Below are 26,980 nucleotides of genomic sequence, written 5' to 3'. Positions count from 1 at the left end.
CAGGCTGTTGCACAAAACTAGTGAAAATAGCAGATCTACAAGCACACAACGCCTCGCGCCGCGAGGCGTTGTGTGCGTGTAGATCGGCTATTTTCACTAGTTTAAATCATTTTTAAAATGATGAATACACAACGAACGGTTTGGACATACAAGGTTTTCACCCGACAACAACGATATAAGATGTAAGAGAAAGGTTTGTCTCACGGTCCAGCACCACGCCCATCTTGGGCTGGAAGTCGTTGTCAGTGAGCTGCCAGAGGGCGAAGGGCTCCCGGGGCGTCTCCTGCAGCATGCGGAAGGCTATGCTGATGGTGTGCTCTGGAGAGAAGCCTGCTGGGTGGATGAACCTGGAGGAGAGACGGACGGATTACCTGATCATCATTCATTACACCCCTTGTTCAATTAGAAGTAATAGTTCTCTGGGGGGGAGAGAGAGAGATGGCCGACAAGAGAAAAGGAGGGATGGATGGATTTGAGGGAGCTTGGGATGAGAGCGTGTGATCAAAATATGAGGAGAACGGTGATGGGGCATTTAAGTATGGAATAGACTATACCGACATCCTGATGTCACTCGTTCATCCCCTGGGCCACGGAAGTAGTATATCAATGGAGAATAGTATTGGGTCGTCTTAGAATTGTCTCATGAGAATTGTAGTCCGAAAACAAACAAATTGTCCCGGCGTTACTGTCAGGGAGGTCGTTCTGTATCGTTTACGATAGTCAGTCACTCATATTTGATACAGTTTCTGGCGATAATTGTATTAATTCGGCAGCGGTAACGTTAGTGTTTTCACGCCGTCAGTTGATGCTTCCTATCCATATATTCCTATCCATAGTCAAACCACTGTGTTCATTTGTTTATGTTTGAAACACAGTTCTTATATGATACGACATTAAACACGTCTATGGTCATTCAGAATGGGGAAAAAACGTGACCCAGGTACGATGCATAATTAGGTCAGACTTTGCGTGTGTGTGTGCAAGTGTGTGTGTGTGTGTGTGTGTGTGTGTGTGTGTGTGTGTGTGTGTGTGTGCGCGTGCGTGCGTGCATGTACGCGTGCGCGTGCGTGTCTCACCTAGTGCTCTGTGTGAGTTGGACATCTCTGTAAAGAGTGTAGGTAGGTAAGGTGTTGAAGACAAAGGGTTCTGCAGCGACACCCTCCACTGAGGAGTGAGCCCTCTGAGTCAGACCAAACGCTTCCATCATGTCAAACCCTGGGACAACACATGTACATACAGTAAGACATGGGCCCAATCCCAATGACTTTCTTAAAGATCTGTATTTTTTTTCATGAACTCAAAAGAATTACAATGATGAGTTACACTCTTCTCCAAATGTTGAACAACTTTCTACTTGAGCCCCACACCGCTCCAACAAAAAACACCAGCTGTAATGATTTTGTGATTCTTTTAAATATTATTGATTAAAAATAAATACAAAATCTCACCTTTGACAATGCTGTTTCTGATGGTGACCTCAGGACAGACTGGAACACAAGAGAGCAGTGTTGCATCAGTGAGAAGAAAAACATATTCAGCCCAGCAACCAGTTGAAGACAATCTACACTCCTTGTACAACTTAATACCTGAAATAATAATACCTGAAATGTATAAAGTAGATTTCTAAATACTCAAAGTCGCTTTACATACGTGTGCAATAACTTGTGGAATGGTTTACGAGCACCACAAATTGCTATATTAGCTATGCTACAGTATATAGCTAGGCTATTTTTGTTGTACGGCAATTTAAAAGCACAAATCAGGGTTTAGGTTTAGTTGATCCAGGATAGCCAGAGCCATTAGAACAAACTGTGCTTTTCTTTTCATGTCTGGATCCACCAGAAACAAAGAAGTGATGTTGCTAGTTTTGAATTTGACCAGGGAATTACATTCACCTGGTGTCCCAAGTAGAAATAGGTCTTTGATTAAACATCTGGAATGAGAAGCAGGCAGACTGAGTCAACCACAACAAGAACCACTGGTCTTTCTTCAAGTTTGTGAATGTCACACTTTGTAATGATTAGGATTGACTGATGGTGTCCCTTTGCAGGTCACTCATTTCTATACCACAAACATACAAACGCAATATGACTGAGTCACCTTCGTTGTGGATCGGGTGCATTCTGGGGTGGATTGGAATTCTGGCGGGAGCTGTAGCTGTGAACAGCACAAATCAAAGCAGTCACAACCAGGCTGTTAAAAAATAAACCAGTCTGAACATACAAATTCTTGAAATGTTGATCATCTTTCAATATAAAGACTCACGTGGGCAAGAAATCATAATTTTCACCTACCATTCGACTTTTTCAATATAGTTATGAATGTATTTCATAATTTACCACAAAATGGAGCCTCCATAGCTCATACATAGAGCAAGAAATGTTATTTAAGCTTCATGAATCGACCATGTATTTACCATATATACAGTATATACTATCGTAATTGAGATGTGGATTCATATTTCTGATGGCATTACAGTGACCCCATGTCTGACCTGTAGGATGCAAAATGGATACGGCGGCGCCCTCTGCTGATCCAAGACGGGAGTGCACACTGATGCGGTACACGGTTTCTGCTTCTAGATGGGTGAAACAGTGACTGCTGCTCGACTCATCCACCATTTCCTCCTTCTGCTGCTTGTCTGGGTTCACAGACACACACGAGTGGAGATGCACACGTCACACACGCACACACAAGCGCACACACACTCATGCACACCCGCACACACAGAAGAAAACAAGCATTGTGAAATCAGTGAAATTATGTAGCTCCCAGAAGAATGCACTGGCACAAGCTCACAACCTCTTGAGCATGTAGATCTGCTATTTTCGCTATTCATTGTACATTCAGTATGTAGGGCTTGAGTGGTTAATGAAAGACTACCTTTGACAGACTGGATGACAAGGCGGTATCCATTGACGGCCGACACTGGTCTCCAGGACACACAGATGCTGGAGTGGTCTGACCTCACCACACTCACACTGCTCACACGCAGACTAGCTGGAGAGACACGCCGACACACAGACAGAGACACAGTGATGTACAAACACATTTATGAGGACAGCTTTGGATCAAATCCAAAGGCTGAGATTGAGCTGCCAGTATTGGTTAGCTGCCACGACTGTGTTGGACTCACTGGTTTTGCCCTGAGCAGAGCTGCTGCCTCCTTCTCTGTTGCGGTACTCAGCGGTTACCAGGACACTGTAGCGAGTGTCTGGCAGCAACGACTGGAGCTCCACCCGTCTTTCACTACCTGCGACCAACACCTGAAGAAAACAAACACACCCTGGCCATGTCAGAAGAATTTCCCTTAAAGGAATTCATCAGTATCCAAACATAAAAATACTCAAGTAAAGTACAGCTACTCAAACAAAAAGTACTGGGGCGGCAGTGGCTCAGGGGTAGAGTGGCCGGTAGAAACGTGAAGTTCCCAGTTCGATCCCGGGCTCCCCCAGATTTAGTGTTGAAGTGTCTTTGAGCAAGACTCTGAACCCCAAATTGCTCTTGATGTGCAGGTTGGTGCCTTGCATGGTTTCCTCCACCATCGGTGTATGAATGTGTGTGTTGTTAATGGGTGAATGTAATGCACAATCTATGTAAAGCGCTTTGGATAAAAGCGCTAAATAAATGCACCTTTTACCATTTACTTAGGTATTTATGTACTTCATTACTGTCCACCCCTGGTCCCCTCACCGTGCTCTCCTGGGTGTCGGCTCCAGTCAGTGCGGTGAGGGACACGCGGTACTGCAGGACATGAGCGTTTGGGGGAACCCAGCTGACCAGCAGGCTGACCGCTGTCTCGTCTGAGATGGACACACTGGACGGCCCCCCGCCAGACACTGTAGGGTTCAAAACACACACAGAGAGAGAGAGAGGGCTCACTGTTGGGGAGACATACTGTATATACGTTGTTCTGGATCTGCTATTTCTGACACTTCTGAATCTTTGAATGAATAAGAATGACTATTCAGATTCATTCTCTCTCTTCACCTACAGTAGAATATGCAGTTTTATTTTTAAAGATCTAATCTAACAATCTCTAATGGGGGTCCCTAGCACCAAATCTTTTCATATGGGGGTCTGCGGACAAATACTGTACATTGAAATCCGGGGATCCTTACATGACAAAATATTTGAGAATCACTGGTCTACACGAACAATTTGTGTGTGTGTGTGTGTGTGTGTGTGTGTGTGTGTGTGTGTGTGTGTGTGTGTGTGTGTGTGTGTGTGTGTGTGTGTGTGCGAGCATGCCACTCACGGGTGCTGTAGCGCGTAGCCACAGCTTCACTCTGTGCTCCGTCAGCGTACAGGGCAGACAGAGAGATCTGATACTCTTTATCGTCCTCCACCCCCTCCAGCAGAGCCCCCTCACTGTCACCACTCATCCTCAGCTGGAACACAGAGAGAGAAGTACTGAGAAGTACATACCTTTTACAGTAACATGCATTCATGTACAGGTATCTACCTTTCCATAATCCATCCATCTATTAATTCATCCAACCAACATTCACTCACTCATCCACTGCGATTGCAACTATTTTGCTGTGCTCATTCAATATGTCTTTGTTGAGTTAGTTCTCTCTTATCCTACAGTATGTGTGTCTAGTGGAAGAGCATTCCACTGCAGCAAGGCCATTATAACAATAAGCCTTATGTATAAGAGAATGTAAAAAAACCCTGTTGTAACTAATCAACTCAGGTTATGAGACACTCTCATGTGTATCATCAACCCCAAGCTCTCCAATGCTTGCATCATAAATAGATAGATAGATAGATAGATAAAGCCAGATAGATAGATAAAGCCAGGTCAGGCCAAGAATAACTGTGTATTAATCTGTATTGATTCATCTCAACAGTGTTCATTACAAATATTTGCTGTGCACACATATCATATCCGTCTATCCATTCCTACCTGTCTAAGATCTCCTCCGCTGAGAGAGATCCATTTGATGAGGTAGGAGACAACATCATCAGCGGCAGCCTCCCAGCGCACCGTGATGTCACTGCCAGAGAAGTTGGTCACCCTGAGGTCAAAGGGAGACGGAACCCTCACTGCCAGAGAAGGAAGACAACCTCATATCATTTTGTATGGCGGTAGAACAGAAGTAAATAAAGTTCAATATATTTCACTGTGTGGTAGTGCCTTATTTAGGCCTAGAATTATTGAATGTTTTAACCAGTGAAAAATAGCAGATATATAAGCTCACAGCGTGGCACCAAGTGCCGCGCTGCGAGCTTGTAGATCTGCTATTTTTGAAAAAGTCGTGAAAATGTGTGCAAATCTTTGAATATGTGTATTTTCAAAGCGAACGTTTGTAACTCAGATTTTGCTTCTGGGGGGTCCCTGGAACTAGATATTTTGAGATGCGGGTCCGTGGCCAAATAAATATCATTCACATGAAAAGGTTTGAGAACCACTGACATAGTAGTCTCTCAAGAACAGACTAACTGAGCTCCAGTTAAGTGAAAAGGACCTTTTCTTTGATGATGGCTAGCCAGATTGCTGACATAGAAACATAGGTTTTTCAAAAAACCTTAGAAGGATTCAAAAGACACTCGGGTCGAAATTCTAATTTTCACGATTTTTCTAAAATAGCAGATCTACAAGCTCGCTGCGCGGCACTCGGTGCCGCGCTGTGAGCTTGTATATCTGCTATTTTTCAATAGTTAAAGCATAAAATAATGATACACATTACAATAATGTGTACCCGACGCCGTTCTAAATGGGTTAATTATCTGCACCATGTGCCTCCCACATCAACCTCCACAGTCCCACCGTGTGCCTCTGTGTCTTACATGTGGTGACGTTATTGGTGAGGGGTGCAGACAGGCCTTGAGGGTAAAGGGACTGGACAGACACCAGGTATCTGGACAGAGAGGACAGGTTCTGGACCAGCACTGAGTTCACTCCTGTCACCTCCACCTGGAAGAGGAGTCCAATGAATAACAGCATAACACTTTGAGTGAGACCAAAACATAACATACAAATCTGTGAACTTCAAAAATAATCAAGAATTGTATTTGACCCCTAGTGTAATTTGTTTAAAAAAGGACGCTGACTTTTGGTTTGGGTCACTTTTGAACATTAATGGGTTTTGTATTCAATCCCTGAAAAGTTCTTTGAGGAACACAGTTCTTTTTGCAACTTTTTGTGTAGTCGTGTTATAAACGATCAAAATACAATTCATCAAATTCACTCAGTAATGTAATTAAAATGCATTTCATTTTTATATATAAAAAGCAGAACATTTATTTGGTTTGATGTCTGACGATGAATCTCAAAATGTTATTGTCTAGTGATTAATCACAGATGAATTGAATGATAGAAAGAATAATAGACAGATGAAAATGGAAGGTGAAAATAATGGTTAGTTGTGAGGTCACCTGCTTGACGTCACTGCCGTGGTTGGTGCTGCAGATGACTCTGTGTCCAGGGACGTCGACAGCCCCTGGCACCCAGCTGACCCTCAGCATGCTGTGGGTGACCATGGGGAACTGAACGCTCAGCGGGGGAGGCAGGGGGACTGCAGAGGAAGAGAGGGTGGCAGACTCTAAATGAGTGTTCAGCTCATAAAAAGGATGGAGCGATGGTAGGGGGACAGAGCCAAGAAGAAGCAGGACAGCAAAAGGTAAGAAAAACAATGGAGGAAGGGTGGGAGGTGAGGAAAGGGAGGGGCAGAGAGTGTGTTATTAAGGGAGCAATCGAGCAAGGGAGGAGAAAGAGTTGTAAAGAGGGCAATGTGACAATAACACAAGGAAAGAAAGAGCAAAAGTAACATAAAGTGATTTGGAAGTTGTGGAGGATGAGTTTCATTTTGTTTTGTACTCTCCACTGTATCATGACTGAAGAAATTCTTTATTTGAAAAAAATGCAAGCCAAAAATCCAGATTTGTTTTGGATGTCTGAATGTTCTATGTTACGCTGGTTGTTCAATAAGGAAGTTTTCATAGAGAAAAAAAAATAGCAAAATTCATAGAGAAGGCATGGCAGTTGCGTTGGAGAACATTGTATCCGTAAATCACAGCGTGGACAATCAATACGTTTTTCTTTTGCATTTTTGTTTGTGGTGTATCTTGTTGTACGTATGCATTATGTTTGTGAGTGTCTTGTAAGCCTGTGCGGGCTGGGCATCGTTTGGTGCAGGACACTTTAATAGAAATGTATCTATCTATCTATAGAGGTCAGTTTCATCTTCACAGGTCTCTTGTATAGTGCTGTTGTCACTCAGGATTAATCACTAATGATGCAGCAGAGGTCACCCTACACGTAGTGGCTATGGCGGTGACCGGGTCGCTGGGGTCCTCGTCGTACAGGGCATACAGAGTGACAGAGTAGTCTGTGGCCGGTACCAGTCCTCCCAGCTCCACCACTGTCTGATCAGCACCGAACTTCACCTACAGCCACAGAAAAGCATATAACCCACAAGTTGATAATATGGATGGGAACAGGGGGAATCGCAGTGGCATAGATCTGTCTGCTTTGACACCCAAGTTCATTTTAAAACATGATATTTGTAGATCTTTGTAGACCTTGACTGCAGAATTATTAGTTTAAAACTCATGCCATGGATCGCATAAGCATTTGAAATGAGGAGTGCGAAAGATTACACAGATCCACAGGTGGTGGTAAGAGGTGCAACAAGGCAGTGGAAGACTGTTGAAAGATCTTTAATCTATAATGTTGTTCTTTGCACAAAGAGAGTGCTTGTGTTCTAATTTAGTCTTTATCCAATTCCCAATTCCCAAATGTAGTCCCTATCACTACCGACCTCTGCTCTTTGTTCTTCGGGAGGATATACGACGTAGACAACCATGTGTCTCGTCCAATAGACGTGATGTGATACATGTGGAGTTTCATCAGGATGCATGCAGAGGAACACTCTCAAACTATAGCATGCAAACTGAATAGATGCACTGTAAACTCCTCACCTCCTTGGCGTCATCAGGCTCCCCATGGCTGAGAGCTGAGTACAGGATCATGTACTGAGTGGCTCCGGCTGCTGCGCCCCAACTCACCCGCAGGCTGCTGGGGGAGGAGGGCGTCACCTCCAGATGGGCGGGTGTGGCCAGAGACACTAACGGGACGGGGAAAGAACAAAAGAGAAGTGGAAGGTATGAAAAGTGAGGATGGAAAATAGTGTGTGAGACAAGGAGGAAGATGTGGGGAGAACAGGAACACAGACAGTATTCTTGTTTATTGATAAAATTACTGACATCCACTATACACAGGGTTATACATCATTCATTCATGCTATTTTGCTGCTAGTGTAGTGAAAAATCTATGAATGCAATATCATATCAATAGTGATATTAACTGTTTAAGTATAATGATAATCTTAATTGGTATGCCCTCTTTCATACAAAGAATGCAGCAACAAGCAACACAAGGACAGATACAAATTTAAAACTGTGCTTAGTAAACAGAGAAAAAATAACAATATTTAGAATAATGATGGCAAGATTGTCACCTATTGCTGTACTGCTGATAACAGATAACTGTTATGCAACTGTCCCTCACCCAGGGCAAATAATGGCTGATTACATTACATCATCCCCCATTGTGTCTTGTACGTGTGGTGACAGTTCCTCCTGTACAGAGGGACAAAGACCACCGAACATTTTGTCGGAGAGTTCCGACTTTAAGATGAACTTTAAGTCGGGGTAATGTTTTTCAGAAGATGCAAGTGAGGTCATTTTGTAGTTGAACCGGACCTTTCCGACAAGAAGTTTGGTGGTCGGAGACAGTATGGACAGGCCTTCAAGTTAAGGCATAAGAGCTGGTACTTAAGACAATCAAAATGGAGCCCTGTGTCTCTTACGTGTGGTGACAGTTCCTCCTGTACAGAGGGACAAAGACATTGTGTCTCTTACGTGTGGTGACAGTTCCTCGGAGTGCCAGGCCAACGTTGTCTTCATACACAGGAAAGATGGACACATGGTACAGAGTCTGGGAGGACAGACCTGTTAGCAGCACACTGGAGGCTGACCCAGCCACTACCACCTGGAGAAACACACGCAGTTAGAATGACAATAGTGCCTATTATGGCACATCATTTGTCCTTGCCATTTAAAATACAAATTCAAATACATTGCTGAGTTGGTTGTTTGCCCCTAAGACTGACCTCCTGTGGACTCTGTCCCTCAGAGCTGTGGAAGACCACTCTGTACTGCTGAACAGACTGGGCCAGGCCAGCAGAGCCGGTCCAGTGCAGCCTGACCTCCCTGGAGCCCAGCTCTGAGAAGCGCAGGTCAGTGGGACTGGGGTAAGACAGGACTGGATCTACCGTAGGCCTGGGTTCCATTCCTGGAGGGATAGCAACACTGGATCAGTATGGCCTCTCTATAATAACCATGAAAAGCTAGCTGCGCTACTGTGCACCTGGAGGGATGAGTTTTGAGCTGACTGTATTGCTCACAATCTATCCTCACTATCAGAATCAGCTCTATTGTCAAATCACAGATTTACAATTGTAAAGTGGGCGAAATAAAATGTTTTTGTGCGCACACATTTTGTAGTATTTCATGAAAGAGAGAGGATAGGATTAGAATGAGAGCAGAAGAGAAAGGAGAAAGAAACATGGAATAGAAACAGGTTAAAAAAACTAAAAAGACGAATACAGATATATACATATATACAGATAGCATATGTGATAGCAGGTATGTACATGTGATGTAAATACCCCAGACTCTGCCACACAGGTTGAAGAGCACATCTCTGCACGTCTAACTGACATGTCACAGTTGATTCCCACCACCTCAAGCTCAATAGCAGACAAGACTGAGCTTCTTTCCGTGGAAAGTCCTGCCCACTGCACAATCTTTCCATTTCCATCAACAACACCCTTGTAGCTCCTGATCCAACTGCCAAGAGCCTGGGAATGGTCCTGACCAGTCAGTTGTCCTTCAAGGCATATATTGCAACGGTCACTTTACAACATCCAGAGGATCGAAACGTTCCTCACCAAGAAGTCTGTGCTGTTCCTTGTCTAAATCTTGGACATCAGCATGCTCACTCAAGCCCCTTGAACTGATCCAGAATGCCACGACACATCTTGCCTTCAACCTCCCCAAATCTTCATGTCTTACCCACACTATCTTTCTCCTTATGTTCACATCAGTAAGAAAAAAAAATGGGAGTGGACTAGCTTCTGTCCTTTCTACCAGATGAAAATTGTTCTTACGTTTGGCGATGTTGCGGTCCTCTATCTTGCCACAGAGAATGTGGACGAGCCGGGCCACCAGCTTGCTGAGCAGAGGGAAGTCGTTAACGTTGTAGACGTTCAGTTCCAGAGGTTCAGACGCCACTTGCCGCAACTCGGCCTCGTCAGCATTCTTCACGCCTGAGCAACGAACAGAGAATAATTGACCATTTCAAGACATGTTCATACTAACGTGTTAGTAACCACTTAAAGGACAACTTTAGTTTTTGAGCGGTGGTCACACCGTCTCCATAGCGTGGCCGTGTGTGTAGGTATGTTTGTATGTGGGTGGGTGGGTCTGTATGTAGCCTGAAGCCTGTGGTGTAGTACCTTTTTTGACCACACATGTTAAGGGAGGGGCGCTGTTTTCAGGCCAGGCCAGGCACACACACACACGCACACGCACACACACACACACACAGGGGGGAAGGGGGGAGGGGTTGGTGGGTAAAGGGCCTCACAGATGAGAGGCCGATGTTGGGTCAGATCAGATCTCGTGCCCGGGGTTTATCGGTGTTCATTTCAAACGACAGCGATCCTCTGCCTTGAATTCGGGCCCGGTATATGCCGCTGTGCCAAGTGAAATATCTCAGACCATTACAAATGAGCCAGATATCCTGGATGACCACCCCTAGCGATCTCGGGCCAGAGTTGATTGGGGAAAAAGTTTTATTTTATTTTTTCTGGCAGTTGATTGAATAAAGAAACAAGGCTCCAGCCTCGGTTCTCAAACTATGTGTCCCGACCCAACGTGGTGTCGCGGAAGGTGCCATGGGCTCGCACATTGACGACCATACTGCTGTGTATAACGTCTATTTGCCCTTCAACTATAAAATATATATTGTTTTTTATGAGACACGCATTGTAATTAGGCTATGCTCCCAAATCCATTTATTACCTTCTGTTTGCATATGCAATGAGTCCTGCAGTGCTGCCAATCTGTTGAAGGTGAAAATCATGGAGGTTTTTTAGCGAGGTGAAACGCCATCAAAAGCCACCTCGAAGATGCAGGTTGGAACTCACTTATATGGAGCTCAAATTAATCATTACATCATTGCGCGAAACTAGGCCAGATAAATAATTAGCGCATCAGTTCCAGGTGGTGGTCCGCTCTCAAAAGTGGCCAAGCTTCTTCTCATCATTGAGAATGCTTGCAGGTGTGCATGTTCAATATAGGAAATTGCCCATTACATCAAAGTGAGCCTTTCTCCGCACAAAAAAAGAAAGAGAGGTTTAAACTTGAACTCAGTCTGTGACTGTCCCACCTTAAGCGCCTTCAACCAACACTGTCAGAGTAGCACTTGTATAGGTCGATTTAGAACCCTTTTAATTTATTAATATATTAGGCTGAGTCGTGAACCTTTTTCATGTAATAGGCCTATCCATCTTCGCGTTGTTGATAGCCAAAAAAGCAGATACAAGCTCACAATGCACTGTGCCATAGCTGCGTCTACAGAGAACAGATCTGTTATTTTGGGAACATAGCCTAACCATGCTGCGCATTTTGATGACCAAATAATCCTGTGTGCACTGTAATATTACGTGGGAATGATATAGACTACCTTTGTGGGAATGATATACCTTTTTGAACAATAGCCTAAATTGCGTGGTGTTAATGAGTTGTGGTCATACAACACCAAACAAAACTAGAAAAATATTGTTCCTTCGAAACAATTGTGGGCTCGCTTCAAGCCAGAAAACAATGGCTATAAAAGCACAAAATGTCAAGATCGCAGGCAGTGCTCTCGTTGACGTTACTGACGTCAAAGATTGGTCCATTTTGTTCCAAAAATGTGTTATGCAAAAGTTGACCCGCTGGTGGCGCTATAACAGGCCAATGTGAGAAGGTTGGTATCTGTTCCTTGACCTATTGGGAATGTGCTTGCAAGATTTCACGCACATCCCAGGCTGTGTTCATGATTTGAGGTGTTTTTGGCTTTGGACACTTTATCGCTGCTTGCAGCTATATTTATTATTATTATTTTATAATTTTTTTGTGTGCACTTCATAGGCATGTTAGATAAAGGTCCTTAGATTGCGTGTAGAATGTTTCATGCAAATTGCAAAAAAAATCCTAGAATAAAAACGGGTTTAAGCGTTTTACAAACTGCTCAAAATTATATAGCGCCCCCCTTTGGCCATTTGGGGTAAGATTGGTTTCAGTGATATTTGAACTAACCCTCTACACTATTTTGTCATGAAAATGTGACATTGCATGTATGTTTTAGAGGCAGAAGAATAATTTGCATAAAAATGCAATATTGTTTGAATTATTTAAAAAAGCATGTTTCAATGTTAAAGAAATCCGATCTGACAGATCTTTAGATATCGGTCCAAAGTTCACGTAAAAAAAGTTTTGTGCACGTGACGCGAAAATTCCAGAATAAAAGCGGGTTTGCGCGTTTTACAAACTGCTCAAAATGGCGTAAAATCGAAGGGCGGAGCTTACTTAACAACGACACAGATGTCTTCCGCTTGAGTCAAAGCATGCGTGTAACAAGTTGCATGTCTTCAAACGAAACGAGTCATGACTTGTGCCCGTTTGAAGTTTGAATTTTCAGACGCTTCGTATAGCGCCCCCCTTTGGCCGATTGGAATAAAATTGGTTTCAGTGATACTTTGACTAACCCTCCACATCTTTGCCAAATGCCATGAACGTGTAACTTTGCATGTATGATTTAGAGGCCGAAGAATAATTTGCATAAAACCGCAATATTGATTGAATTATTAAAAAATTATATTTCACTTTAAAAAAAATCTGGTTGATCAATCTGACCGTATTGGTCCAAAGTTCATGTGAAAAAAGTTTTGTGCACTTGACAAGAAAATCCCAGGAGGAGATTTTTACTGTTTTTCATATAATTCCGAATTGTGGGAGACCTAAAGGTCAGAGGTCAAAAGTTAGAGGGTAAAAGTTGTTCGGCATGAGGAGACGCATAAGTGTATACAGGTTTCATGGCTGTATGTATAACACAGCATGAGCTATACCTGTTCAAAGATCGCACTTTCGAAGGCTTCCTACAGCGCCACCATTTGGCCGATTGCTATAGAAAATAATAGCACACTTCGCCACTGTAAACTGAACACATTGATGTTTTTATTTTCATTTTCTCACTAAGTATGTAGGAGTAGAAAGGAACCGAAGTTTTGAGGAGAACTTGATATAGTATAGGAATAAATAACTAGAAAATTTGCAATTTGGGAAATTGCGAGTGTGGTTGCCCGGCGCCCCCTATGGGTCGAAATGGAAATGCTTTTGGGGATTTGTTGAGTATACCACCCCCGACTAGTGGTTAAAATGTGGTGTTGACTGGATGTTTCGTTCCGGATTTATGGCTATTTTTTGCGAAACGGGCCCCTCCCGCTAACTTTGGAAGGCTGTTACGGAGGAACGGTATGGACTATCGAAATATCGCTTGAATATGTTCATCGCATGGGTCCAGAGATCATGTGTACTGATTTTTGTGACATTTGGAGAAAATATGTAGGAAAAGGAGCAAAAAGTGTGTTTTGAAGAAAATTCAAAATGGCGGAAAATCTATCCTGACGCAAATGGGCGGGGCCTATATGGGGAGATGCGTCATGACCCAAGGAATCCAGGGAAAAAGGAATTTTAATTTTCCGACCTACGGTTAGAGAGTTATAGGCCGAAACGTAAAGTGGGCTGTTATAGCGCCACCATCTGGCCGATTGATGTAATTATTTTTCAGTTAATCCTTAGAAGCACTAGGAATCTCCTCTCCAAATTGTGAAACTGTAGCCCTTAAGACTTTTGAGAGAAGAATACTTGAACTCGGCTCCCATTATAAGTCAATGGGAAAATTAATTCACTAATAAATTAATATCAATTAAACTATACAACTTTTCTCTTAGAAAAGTAATAGCACACTATTCCCGATCAAGCCGGTCGATTTGACATATGGCGCGAGTGTGTGGCGCAAAAACTGTGGGAGGAGATTCGCGCCGAAAAAAAGGTTACTCCAGTAAGTAAAGAACTAGAAAATGTGCAATTTGGGAAATTGCGAGTGTGGTTGCCTTCCCTGCCCCGGCGCGAGTCGCTGGGATGCGCCGTCGGGACCCTGAACAAAACGCAGGGGTCCGAGGGAGACGACGTCGGGAAGGATAGCGTCGGGGCCGTGCGACGCGCGATTGGAAAAGGTGCCGGTCGGTAGGGTTGGGTACCGAAATTCGGTACCGGGACAGAACCGATAAGGACATGACGGTTCCTGGGTACCTAAACATAATATTTACTTTCGGTACCGCTTATCGGTTCCTAGACGCACCAGTAAAAAAAAAGACGTGCCATTATCCGTTCATCCGACGAAGGGCGCACACTCTGAATTGGGAAGCGGCTCTTGTATTCCTCCAACACACATACACACAAGCGCACACACAATCGTGGGACAACTGCGTTGCCACAGTCAACAACAACAGCGATGCTAGCAAAATTAGCAGCCCATCCACCAGTACAGCTGAGCCCTGCACACTGTGCACAGCCACAGAGAGACGTGAGATGGAGTCGAAACATTTATAACAGTGTGGCATTCATCTGAAAGACTGTACGGCAACAGTGCTTGCGGACCCCCGTGTGTCTCTCTGGGTTATGGTGCGACTGCGGGCTCACGGCTCAGTTCTCTGTCGCTCGCTCGCTGGCTGAGCTGTGTTATTTTGTCAAATCTAAGCTGGCAAATCTAACACTTCCTGTAGCCGATCTTTTCAGAATAAGATATGTTAAGACTTCCAGGCGGTGGTCAATTTCGTAATGCAATAATACTTCCAGAGGGTGGTCGACTTCTTAATCTCTTCAGAATAAGAGTATCGCTGAAGACATTGAAATATGATTTCATTTGTCATAATTCATTAAAACTGTAATTAAACATTCAAATTCAATTAAAAAATTATGTTTTAAATGATTCATTAAAACTGTAAATTAAACATTAAAATTAAATTAAAAAAAAAATGTTTTTGTGTAAAAACCAAACCATTTTGGAACCGAAATAGGAACCGTTTGGAACCGGAACCGATAAGCAGAACCGAAACCGGAACCGGAATCGTAAAAATCCAAACGATACCCAACCCTACCGGTCGGATCCTGCGTTCCTGAAGTAAGGATGTGGTTTCTTGTTTTTAAGAAATAGGCTCCTCCCACGAGTTCCGCAAGGCGATTATGTTGTCACGTCTCTCCTGAGATCGTTTGTGTTTCGTTTTGAGAGGGTCGTTCCCCCTGAAAAACACGTTTTGGCATGAAACGGTTACGTTTTGCGCATTTGTGGCGCCCCCTAAGGGTCGAAGTGGAAATGCTTCTGGGGATTTGTTGAATCTCCCACCCGCGACTTGTGGTTAAAATTTGGTGTTGACTGGATGTTTCGTTTGTTATTTATGGCTATTTTTGGCGAAACTGGCCCCTCCCGCTAACTTTGGAACCCTGTTACGGACGAACGGTATGGACTATCGAAATATCGCTTGAATATGTTCATCGCATGGGTCCAGAGATCATGTGTACTGATTTTTGTGACATTTGGAGTAAATATGTAGGAAAAGGAGCAAAAAGTGTGTTTTGAAGAAAATTCAAAATGGCGGAAAATCTATCCTGACGCAAATGGGCGTGGCCTATATGAGGAGATGCGTCATGACCCAAGGAATCCAGGGAAAAAGGAATTTTAATTTTCCGACCTACGGTTCAAGAGTTATAGGGCAAAAGGTAAAGTGGGGTGTTATAGCGCCACCATGTGGCCGACTGATGTAATTATTTTTTTATTAATTCTTACCCTTATTATGAATCTCCTCTCCAAGTTTTGAAACTGTAGCCCCTATGGTTTGCGAGAGAAAAATTATTGAATTTGAGTTTTTGCGATTCCCATTATAAGTCAATGGGGAAAATTAATTCACTAATAAATTCATATCAATTAAACGATACAACCTTTCTCTTAGAAAAGTAATAGCACACGATTCCCGATTAAGCCGGTCGATTTGACATATGGCGCGAGTGTGTGGCGCAAAAACTGTGGGAGGAGATTCGCGCCAAACTTTTGGTTACACTATAAATAAAGAAGAAAAAATAAAGTTTCCCTAGAACTATAGTGTGTTGCCCTGTAAGGGCAACCACACTAACTAGAAAATGTGCAATTTGGGAAATTGCGAGTGTGGTTGCCTGCCCTGCCGCCCCTATGGGTCGAAGTGGAATGCTTTTGGGGATTTGTTGAATATCCCACCCGCGACTTGTGGTTCAAATTTGGTGTTGACTGGATGTTTCGTTTGTGATTTATGGCTATTTTTGGCGAAACTGGCCCCTCTCGCTAACTTCGTAAGCCTGTTCCGGACGAACGGTATGGACTATCGAAATATCGCTTGAATATGTTTATCGCATGGGTCCAGAGATCATCTGTACCGATTTTTGTGACATTTGGAGAAAATATGTGGGAAAAGGAGCAAAAAGTGTGTTTTGAAGAAAATTCAAAATGGCGGAAAATCTATCCTGACGCAAATGGGCGTGGCCTATATGGGGAGATGCGTCATGACCCAAGGAATCCAGGGAAAAAATAATTTTAATTTTCCGACCTACGGTTCAAGAGTTACAGGCCGAAACGTAAAGTGGGCTGTTATAGCGCCACCATGAGGCTGACTGACAATATTATTTTTTATTTATTCCTTGAACTGATTATGCATCTCCTCTCCAAGTTTTGAAACTGTAGCCTCTATGGTTTGCGAGAAAAAAAATAATTGAATGTGAGTTTTTGCTATTCCCATTATAAGTCAATGGGTTTGGCCTGAAACGGTTACGTTTTGCGCATTTGTGGCGCCCCCTAAGGGTCGAAGTGGAAATGCTTCTGGGGATTTGTTGAATATCCCACCCGCAACTTGTGGTTAAAATTTGGTGTTGACTGGATGTTTCGTTTCTGATTTATGACTATTTTTGGCGAAACGGGCCCCTCTTGCTAACTTCGTAAGCCTGTTCCGGACGAACGGTATGGACTATCGAAATATCGCTTGAATATGTTTATTGCATGGGTCCAGAGATCCTGTGTACCAATTTTTGTGACATTTGGAGAAAATATGTAGGAAAAGGAGCAAAAAGTGTGTTTTGAAGAAAATTCAAAATGGCGGAAAATCTATCCTGACGCAAATGGGCGTGGCCTATATAGGGAGATGCGTCATGACCCAAGGAATCCAGGGAAAAAATAATTTTAATTTTCCGACCTACGGTTCAAGAGTTATAGGGCAAAACGTAAAGTGGGGTGTTATAGCGCCACCATGTGGCCGACTGATGTAATTATTTTTTTATTAATTCTTACAATTATTATGAATCTCCTCTCCAAGTTTTGAAACTGTAGCCCCTATGGTTTGCGAGAGAAAAATACATGAATGTGAGTTTTTGCGATTCCCATTATAAGTCAATGGGGAAAATTAATTCACTAATAAATTAATATCAATTAAACTATACAATTTTTCTCTTAGCAAAATCATAGCACACGATTCCCGATGAAGCCGGTCGATTTGACATATGGCGCGAATGTGTGGCGCAAAAACTGTGGGCGAAGAAAGCCGTCAAACTTTTGGTTACCCTAGAAAGAATAAAGTTTCCCTAGAACTATAGTGTGTTGCCCTGTAAGGGCAACCACACTAATAATAATAATAAAGTTACCCTAGAACTATAGTGTGGTTGCCCTGTAAGGGCAACCACACTAATGACAATATCTAAAGTGTGCTCGCCTTATAATAGGCGAGCCCACAACAAGAAAAAAGACCGCACGTAGTAAAAAAGAAAAAAAAATCCCAAGGAATGTATGTCTCTCTGACTTTGAGTATGATGACATTAGGCTATATGAATAATAATGTGGCATATAGCATCAACCAGCATTTTAACGGCAACCAGCCAGACATTGGGCTTTGCGGGCATGGGCTTTGCCGACCAAAATAAATAAATAATGAATATATTGTTGTAACCAACAGCGTGAAGCGAACGACGCGTCCTCTCCCTTTCCACACATTCCCCAGGTTATGGAGATGATAACCAAATGGACCCTATTAATCTTCTTGAGGGCGTAAAATGAAACCGCCGTAGGCCTATGGCTCCATTTGGTTTCATAATCATGTGTTGAAATATTAGCGCTACAAGCTCACGACATTTTGATCTTGTGTTGAATGTCTCACTTTATAGATAGGCCTATTATAATTATATATTCAGTTATTTTTTGGCAAGCGAGACATCTGGCTCTGCATGACTACTAGATATTAAGTTAACTATAAAAATAAGAACAGATATTGCATCTGTGATAAAGTGGAAAGGATCCCAGCGCGCGTCTCGCTCCTCTGGTAGGTGTAGCCTAAATTGTTTTACGCATAGTTAAGAAGGGCATAATAATGCAGTCGTCCAGTATGATTTCATTCACTATACATATTTTAAAAGATTACAGTCTCCATCACTGCCACTCTTCTGGAATGTTTGTACCCAAACTTTCGCAGTGTGCAATGTGATGCGCATCCAAGACACGGCTGAGAGTGTCGCATCTCCAATATCATTGATTTAATAAAATCCATTGCCTCATCCAAGCCTTCAACCAGCTGTCCAAAAAAGGATGATGATAGCCCAATATATTATTATCTTTTATAAATATAAAAAATATATTATATATATATGGGAAAAGGCTTTCGTGAGGTGATAGAATAGGCCTACACTGCCTTGTCGCCAAATGACTGCGCAGAAGAAAAAAAGGAAAAAAAAAGAACGCTATAGGCTATAACGTTTTTGAAAAAGTGATTACAACATTTTAGGGAGAAAGTAGGCTAAAGTAAAAAGTAAGTAGGATAATAATAATAAAAGTGTAGGCTATTCTATTGTGAGGTGACAGAATAGCCTACACTCTGCGCAGCCTAAAAAAAAGGAGGAGGAGATGGCTTCATATAATCTGATCCTGTGTGCTCATTCAGACGACAATATTTGTATTTACATTATAATAAATATTGGCGCTGTGGATTCTGTGTTTCTCGAACATTTCAAAGTCTCCCCCTTCTACTCTTTACAGTGTAGGCCTACAAAATACTAATGCAATCAATGTGCATCAAATGACAGCGCCGTCGCGCGCTGTTCATCAGCTGCTTTTGTTCACTTTGCGAACGGGACATGTTGGATTGGATACTATGCTACTTCAGTGGAGAGACGACATGGAATACCTACCAGCCAACATGAGTACATTGCCGTGCCAAACCAAACCTTGCCGTTGTGACGCCGTAAAAGATGATTTGACAACTCCAAGCCAAATATATTATTAGCCTATCTTATATAAATATAATAAAGATATTATATATCCCCACGTGTTGTCATGGGGAAAGGCTTTTTGTGAGGTGATAGAATAGCATACACTGCCCTAGCCAAATCTGCGCAGCAAAAAAAAAAGAGAGAAAAAAGAATGCCAGTGTCCACTCCTAAAAGGCAGAAGAGGAGCAGCTGGCTTCATATAATCTCAAGCAATCCCGTGAGCTCATTCAGACGACAATAATTGTAAAGGATTCCTACCCGATGACCCGAGAATATCAAGCTTTTTTGATATTATCGTGAGTGCTCCCGACGAGTCCCGAGGTCATAAAAAAGCTAATTAACATAATCCGATCGTGTCGGGGTACTGTTCAAGCCCAAGACCGATTCCGGGGCCGACCAAACGATTTTCCCGGGGGGTCCTCCCGAAATCTGATCGGGGATCCTCGGCCCCGGGATCGGCTCAATGTGAACGGGCCTTAAGAGGGTGCTGTTGAGACTAGGTGGGTAAACCACCGCTCAGTTCACACGGGTGTGATTTTTTTTACAACAAGGGTTCATATTTTAGATTGCAATTAAAGAATATAAAAGATGAGTGTTAAAATTATTTCATTTACTTCTTTCTATTGTTTTAGAGATACTTATTTCAGTGGTTGGGGGCATGCGTACAAGTGGCTAAATATGTCATTTTACACAGAATAAGCCCATTACCAAGATACAACGCAACCTTTCATGGTTGGATGTGACTTATGGGGGCTAGAAGTGTTACTGTAAATAGCAATAAAGAAACTGCTGGCTTATTGTGTCTAAAAAGACATATTTCGCCACTTGTACGCATGCCCCCATGCGTACGCATGCCCCACATTTTAGCAAGGTAAACGCGATAAAACAATAGAACGAAGCAAATGAAAACATTTTAACACTCACTTTTTCTTTTCGCTAATTACAATCAAAATATGAACCCTTGTTGTAAAAAAAACAAAGTTGTCCTTTAAGCCTGGGCCCACTTGAAAATCATTAAAAGGTTTGTCGCCCACCAATCAGACCACTTAACACTTGGGTCCAGTTGACACATTCTAGAGGGTTTAAGGCAAGTGGTTACAGTTTATACACAGTATTATATCTTCTTGTTATATATTGTTAGAAAAGTCTTCAGAACACACAAACTGCTTGTACAGTGAGTGATAAACAAAACTATTTGAATCTTGAATCTAACACAGAGGCTCAGGCCACCTCCCCTCACCACAACAGACACCCCAACCAACCACTAGGTGTCTCTAGCACAGTGGTTATCAAACATTTCTCAAAATGTATTTGGCTGCAGATTGGAAAGGAATTGTGCCACAGATGCCCATAAGGAAGGTTTGTGTTCTCAATGTATTTCAAAATGTTTCACAATTTTTCAAACTGTTTTGAAAATAGGCGCTCCACAAGCTCAAGAATAAAACAGGGTTAAAGTGGTCTTCAACAGGGGGTCCGGGATCCCTAGGGGGTCCTCAGAGTTACTACAGTGGGTCCTCCAAATCTTTGTGTGATAGAAAACATTTTCTCCCTAGTGTCCATATTCTGAGAACTTTAGACAAAAATAGCAGATCTACAAGCAAAGACGTTTGGTGTAGAGGGGGAAAAGAGCAGACTAAGTACAGAGTGAAATGTCAAGTTATGTATTGACGATTCAAGTGGTTAAATTCGTATCTGAAAACACAAATTGACATGAATCCAAAATACACTGATGATTGTGCCGTCAAACAATGAAACTATATGGAACCTATGAGAAGGTTGTGGGGGTCCCTGCTTCATCTCTCTCTCAACTAAGGGGTCATTGGCCTGAAAACGTTGAAGAGCCCTGGGTTAAACTGTTCATGCCATGGTCTCCCTTCTCTCTGTCTCACCTACAGCCATGATCTCCACCCCGGCGTTCTTCAGCCGGCTGGCGGCGGCCACCGCGTCGTCCTGAGACTTCCCGTCAGTCAGAAGAACCAGGAAGAGAGGCGTGTCAGACCGGGCACCTGACTCCGCCCTCATGTTCTCCTCCATGACGTGAATCAGTGCCTGGCCTGGAAGACACACGCACACACACACACACACACACGCACACACACACACACAAACACACACAAGCAATGTTGTTACACGGTTGTATGTGCAATACACTATCATACATGCTCATTTTGTACAAATGTATTTGGAACTCAAACAGCGCAATGTGCAGAAATATAGACACATGCACGCACACGGGCAAATTAACATAATCACAAACACACCCAAATGACCAGAAATGTAGAGGAGACACACGCACACACACACACACACACACACACACACACACACACACACACACACACACACACACACACACACACACACACACACACACACACACACACACACACACACACAAGCGTACACAGATTAGTAGCAGCAGAATGTTTGCATGAAAAAGCACTACTGTACAGTAAGTATATTTACCAGTGAATGTGTTTCCCCCCTTGTATCTGAAGTTCCGTACAGCTTCTAGTAGCTGGTCTTTGGTGGTGAAGTTGTTGAGCTGCCATTCTGTACGGGGGTCTCCACTGTACTGAGTCAGGGCTGGGACCGACACACACACACGCACGCGCACACACACACACACACACACACACACACACACACACACACACACACACACACACACACACACAGACACACACACACACACACACACACACACACACACACACACACACACACACACACACACACACACACTCTTTCAGAATGATGTGATGAAAATGTTAATGGTAAATGTAGCTTAGATAGCTACAATTATAATAGCCAAAGAACCATCTTTGGTTGCGACCGTAGGGAGCAGTTAGCCGTAGGGAGCAGTTAGAATCAAAACTTCCGCCTCATGTCAGTCAGTCAGTCAGTCACGCCTCATGTAACGCTCCATATATGGCAATTAATATATTAGTGAATAAATGTTTCCCATTCAAGTCAATGGGGAAAATTAATGCCCATATATGGAGATCCCTGATGTCATCGAAATTAAGCCCATATCTGGGAATGCCCATATATGGACATATTGTGTCAGTCTCAAGTGGTCTATGACATCAGACATCTATGATGTCAGATCATCTCCATATTTGGGAAAATATTACCACATTTTGGCCACATTTTGGCCAACTTAAACAACCAACCAGGTTTGTGCATTGTCTTGATCAAAGTTGATCCCATGCCAAAGTGCCAGCGCTCGCCCAGCTGTCTGCCGTCAATAATTTATCCACTTATGACTTGAAAAGAGTCCAACTGTACACTCAGAGTTAAAAGAACACTGAGGGTTTTACTGTACTAGTTTGTATGCCCCTGGATGACGATCACCAAACCCACACATGACATCTGCTGCAGTAACTCACCAAACTGGATGTGACCGGGTCCGATGTGGAAGGGGGTGACCAGGCCCTCCAGGAAGTCACGCACCCGCCTGAAGTTGGTGCGCCCGATGCTCCACGAGCCGTCCACCAGCAGCACCACGTCAGCTGCTGCGTCGCTGTCGCACTCAAACGGCCTCCTCGTGGAGCCGCCTGTCAACACGTTCACCCACAGATAAACAAGAAAACTATGCACAAACACACCTATGTATACTGCCCACTTGTGGCGACTCTACAGAAAGAGCAGTGTGCAGAAACTTAATGTGGCTATGCCAATGCATACTCCACTTTTAGAGACAAGTGTATTTTGGTTCGGGGAGTCACAAAATCTCGGCAGCACCGAACATCTGAATGACGTTATATTGTAGTTTAGACATAAATAAATTCGGCTCTAAAATTGGAGTATGCATCGGGCCTTGTTACAGTATAATGATGGCATGAGACTGCTGCTTAAAGTGCCACGATGCAGCAGTGCAAGCCAAATGTTTGTCAGTATCGTTGTACCCACCTGCTCCACTGTGCTGCGGATCCTCATGTAAAATTGTACGGTATGTATAGGCTGTCTGATTCTGCCAACAGCATAATCTTTATTCTCTGACTAACCCTGTAATAGGTTCAGTCAGGTTTGTCTCTAAACTATGGAACCATTGGCATGTCAGCCTGTATATGATTTATGATTTTATGTGGACTATGTCTGCCTTTGTTTGTATTTGTATGTTATTTTTTATGTTGCTATGGGCCATGTGTCCATAACACCATAACACACACACAGATATATAATTAAACTGCTGTAGGAAGTCGCTGGTGGAAAATGGATGTGGACAGTGGTGGATGGAGCACTCTTTACTTAAGTATAGTACCACAATGTAGAAAGCAAAGGAACTGCATTCAAAAGGCAGTGGCACAGGGGTGGGGGATGGGAAACGCAAGGTTCCCAGTTCGATCCCGGGCTCCCCCGGAATTAGTGTCGAAGTGTCCTTGTGAAAGATTCTGAACCCCTAATTGCTCCCGATGTGCAGGTTGGTGCCTTCGTTGCATGGTTTCCTCTGCCATTTGTGTATGAATGTATGCACACTCTATGTAAAGCGCTTTGGCTAAAAGAAAATACCATTTTACCTAAGTACAGTACTTCAGTAAATACACTTTTCCACAACTGTGTACATGTGAGTGTGATCATCAGTGGAGCAGGTATCAGTATAACATTATATAATATAGCTGTCCTACAAAAATAAAACACACCAACTGTACAGCCATGGTATATGAGCTTGTATAACATGCATAGTAACAATAATTTTATATACAGCTATAAAACAAGAAACAGAGGGTGTGGGCGCATCTGTAACTGTAAAAGGCTTATACATCTACACATTATACATGTAGTAGGCGTGTGTGTGTGTGTGTGTGTGTGTGTGTGTGTGTGTGTGTGTGTGTGTGTGTGTGTGTGTGTGTGTATCGAGCGCAAATCGTGCCACATGGACGTTGCTACACTCGCGCGCACGCATTCGATTTTATCTGTGTTGTACTGAACGCATGAACGTCTCCTGTAATTTTCAAATGGCTTTTGAATCATAACGCGCAAACGTCGCCGTCACGCGTCCCCGTGTGCCTTCTCTTTTGTGCCTCACAGGGGAACGCGAGGTCGCGTAGTGTAGGCGTTTGTGGCGAACGCATGTGTTAACGCACGCATACATCTAATGGCCATGTGGCCATCATGCGTGAGACGACACGGTCAAATGCAGCGCCGCCATGAACTGTACGCGTGATTGACTTGTTGCTCTGCTCTGGAACGCACGTGTGAGATGTGTGCCACCCATTTGATTCTCAGCGCTAAACCTGCGTGTGTGTGTGTAGACGTGTATATCAAATAAAACATCCAGACGTTCATGCGAGCATGCGTTGGTCTGTCTCCACTCTCCACTGTGGGCTGCATGCTCTCTGTGCTCCTTGGCTGACGTAGCAAATTTGCTTTATATAGGCCTATTTGAATTGGGATAAAATACAGACCCTCAAGGACCACCGGTGGTCCTTTGGTGAGTTGGTGGTCCTGGTGGTCCCCCCCCCCAAGGACCACCGTTGGCCAAGGACCACCGTTGGTCCTTGGGGGAAGTTCCAAGTGGTCCACAGCTAAATTATGGAGAGTTGTTAACCAAATGGATCTTTTAAATCTTTAGAGTATAAAGTGAAACCAAATAGATTTCGTTTCATTTTCTGGAAACACCCCGCCATTCCGAATATATTATTTATTATTATTTGGGCGATGATGTGATGTTGAAATGTAACTTTCAGATCAGCCCATGCATGAGTCACGGCCTTGCGCCCTGCTGGTTGGGACTAATATATTAAGTAGAAGTGTGTTGTGTTTATGGACTAAAATAACAGATGCTGGTTATTTTATTTGTTTTGCCCATTTTTATATTTGCATTTTAACCAAATGTTTTAATCCTTGACTGATTGAGACTATACATATTTCGTTAATTTATTTATATTTATTTATTTATTTATTTATTTATTTAACTGTTTTTGTTTTGTTTGGTGTTCCTAAGTTGAGCCCTTCGGAATGGCTGCCTTCTGGTTAAGTTGTCAGTTAAATTGCTTTATTTATTATTTGTTTAGTTCTGTTCAGTTATGTTGTGTTTAGACCTTTATTTCGTTATTTGTTTGTTTTGTTGTTAACTTCAGCTCTGAGCAGCGGCCTGGCCTGCCGGGCTCAATTTGTCACGCACATGTCGGGCTTTGGGCTGGGTCGGGCTTGAGAAAAATAAATAAAGAAAAAAATTGGCAAGATCTGTGCTTTGCATCCCGGCCAGCAGCAGTTCCAGTGAACGGGTTTTCAGCGCTGCGGGCAGAACCATCTCCGAGCGAAGGACATCGTTGAACGATTTTCTTCATCACAATTTATAAGATCGGTGAGTACAGCCTAGCCTTTAACTGTTGGCAATATATACCCAATGGCCAACGTAGAATGTAGTCATCTTGGTCTCTTGTGATCTTATCATTTATTTATAAATGTATTTTATTTAATTTCAGCTGCTTGCTGTCTGATTGGATTATTCGCCGGTGCGGCCTCCCGGTGCGGCCTTGCGCCCAGCGCTGGATTTTTGGGACTATTAAACTGAACGAATAAGTGTTGATTCATACAAAGAAAAGTGCTGTGTTACGGACTAAAATAACAAATGCTGTTTATTTTATTTGTTTAGCCTATTTACATACTTTAATTTAACCAGGGAATGGGAATGTTTCGTTGCTTGACTGATTAAGGCTATTCATTCTAATATTTTATACACATACTTAACTTGAGATTGTTTATTTTAATTGCACAAATGTCGCACAACGCAAACTCAAAGGATTGTTCATTGTTAAATTGTCCTCGGGAGTCGGGACCTGTTTCACAATTGAATAAAGACAGTTGGAAAGGGGTATCATGTCTCTGTTCTTCACCAATATTTAAAATGTAATGAAAACAAAAGGCCGCCGCTACACGCACTCTGCAATTAAGCTTGTTTAGAAAAATGTCGGTCTTCGGGCCGGGCCGGTCTCCAATTGTCAATTATGTATCGGGCTTTGGGTTAGGGTTAGGTTACATTAGATTTCTGACCATTCTGGCCGCCTCCTCCCCTCATTGATTTAATTTCTGATCACCCCTCCCTCCATCGCACATAGTGTATTATTTGTGAGGAGTTGCTCACATTTAGATGAAAGGAAAGTGCTTCTGGAGTCACTTGTATATCATATATAGGCTATAGGCTAATATAATATAGGCCGATGTGTGGGTCTCTCGCCCTAGCTCGCGCGCGCTGCTCTCTGTGCCAAATCATGTCCAAATGGAGACGCTTTTGCGCAGCGAGTGAGCCAGCGGAGGGCAAGACGAGGGGCAGAGAGAGAGAGAGAGAGAGAGACGTTGCCCTCTTCGTAGATATTCATATCTTGCTAAAGTATTTTCTGTCTGGTTTATTGCTGGTAGATTTTGCGAGACTCTCCCGCCGCCGCTGGTTTTATTTTTTGATTGCCCGTTTACGAACGTTGACCGCTGATAAATAGGCTAATGCGGCGCTTGCGGGGGTCCTGCGGTTACACACAGGGAGATGGAGGAGGCATTATTATGCAGCTTGGATACATTC

The 26,980-nt window shown here is 43.1% G+C and overlaps 1 protein-coding gene across 1 annotated transcript in view; it reads right to left on the bottom strand.

Annotated features, from left to right (window-relative positions):
* The window catches only part of LOC308290862 (collagen alpha-1(XX) chain-like), a gene marked incomplete at both ends in the record, with an annotated part of 91,859 nt that overhangs the window by 44,988 nt on the left and 19,891 nt on the right, over window positions 1-26,980 (bottom strand). The window contains 20 exons of the mRNA XM_080732774.1: window positions 205-347; window positions 1,077-1,215; window positions 1,449-1,487; window positions 2,101-2,157; window positions 2,495-2,641; window positions 2,884-3,000; window positions 3,137-3,266; window positions 3,694-3,839; window positions 4,259-4,391; window positions 4,913-5,052; window positions 5,797-5,923; window positions 6,385-6,524; window positions 7,266-7,395; window positions 7,930-8,075; window positions 8,872-9,001; window positions 9,123-9,304; window positions 10,182-10,340; window positions 21,345-21,509; window positions 21,922-22,041; window positions 22,848-23,015. Coding sequence (XP_080588900.1) covers window positions 205-347; window positions 1,077-1,215; window positions 1,449-1,487; window positions 2,101-2,157; window positions 2,495-2,641; window positions 2,884-3,000; window positions 3,137-3,266; window positions 3,694-3,839; window positions 4,259-4,391; window positions 4,913-5,052; window positions 5,797-5,923; window positions 6,385-6,524; window positions 7,266-7,395; window positions 7,930-8,075; window positions 8,872-9,001; window positions 9,123-9,304; window positions 10,182-10,340; window positions 21,345-21,509; window positions 21,922-22,041; window positions 22,848-23,015 — 2,658 coding nt within the window. The remainder of the gene's footprint in view (window positions 1-204; window positions 348-1,076; window positions 1,216-1,448; window positions 1,488-2,100; window positions 2,158-2,494; window positions 2,642-2,883; window positions 3,001-3,136; window positions 3,267-3,693; window positions 3,840-4,258; window positions 4,392-4,912; window positions 5,053-5,796; window positions 5,924-6,384; window positions 6,525-7,265; window positions 7,396-7,929; window positions 8,076-8,871; window positions 9,002-9,122; window positions 9,305-10,181; window positions 10,341-21,344; window positions 21,510-21,921; window positions 22,042-22,847; window positions 23,016-26,980) is intronic.

Source organism: Nannobrachium achirus (genome assembly GCF_963921795.1).
Source record: "Nannobrachium achirus genome assembly, chromosome: 9".
Taxonomy (NCBI): Eukaryota; Metazoa; Chordata; class Actinopteri; order Myctophiformes; family Myctophidae; genus Nannobrachium; species Nannobrachium achirus.
Note: the sequence above shows the minus strand (reverse complement) of the source record. Positions and strands in the feature narration are given on the sequence as shown.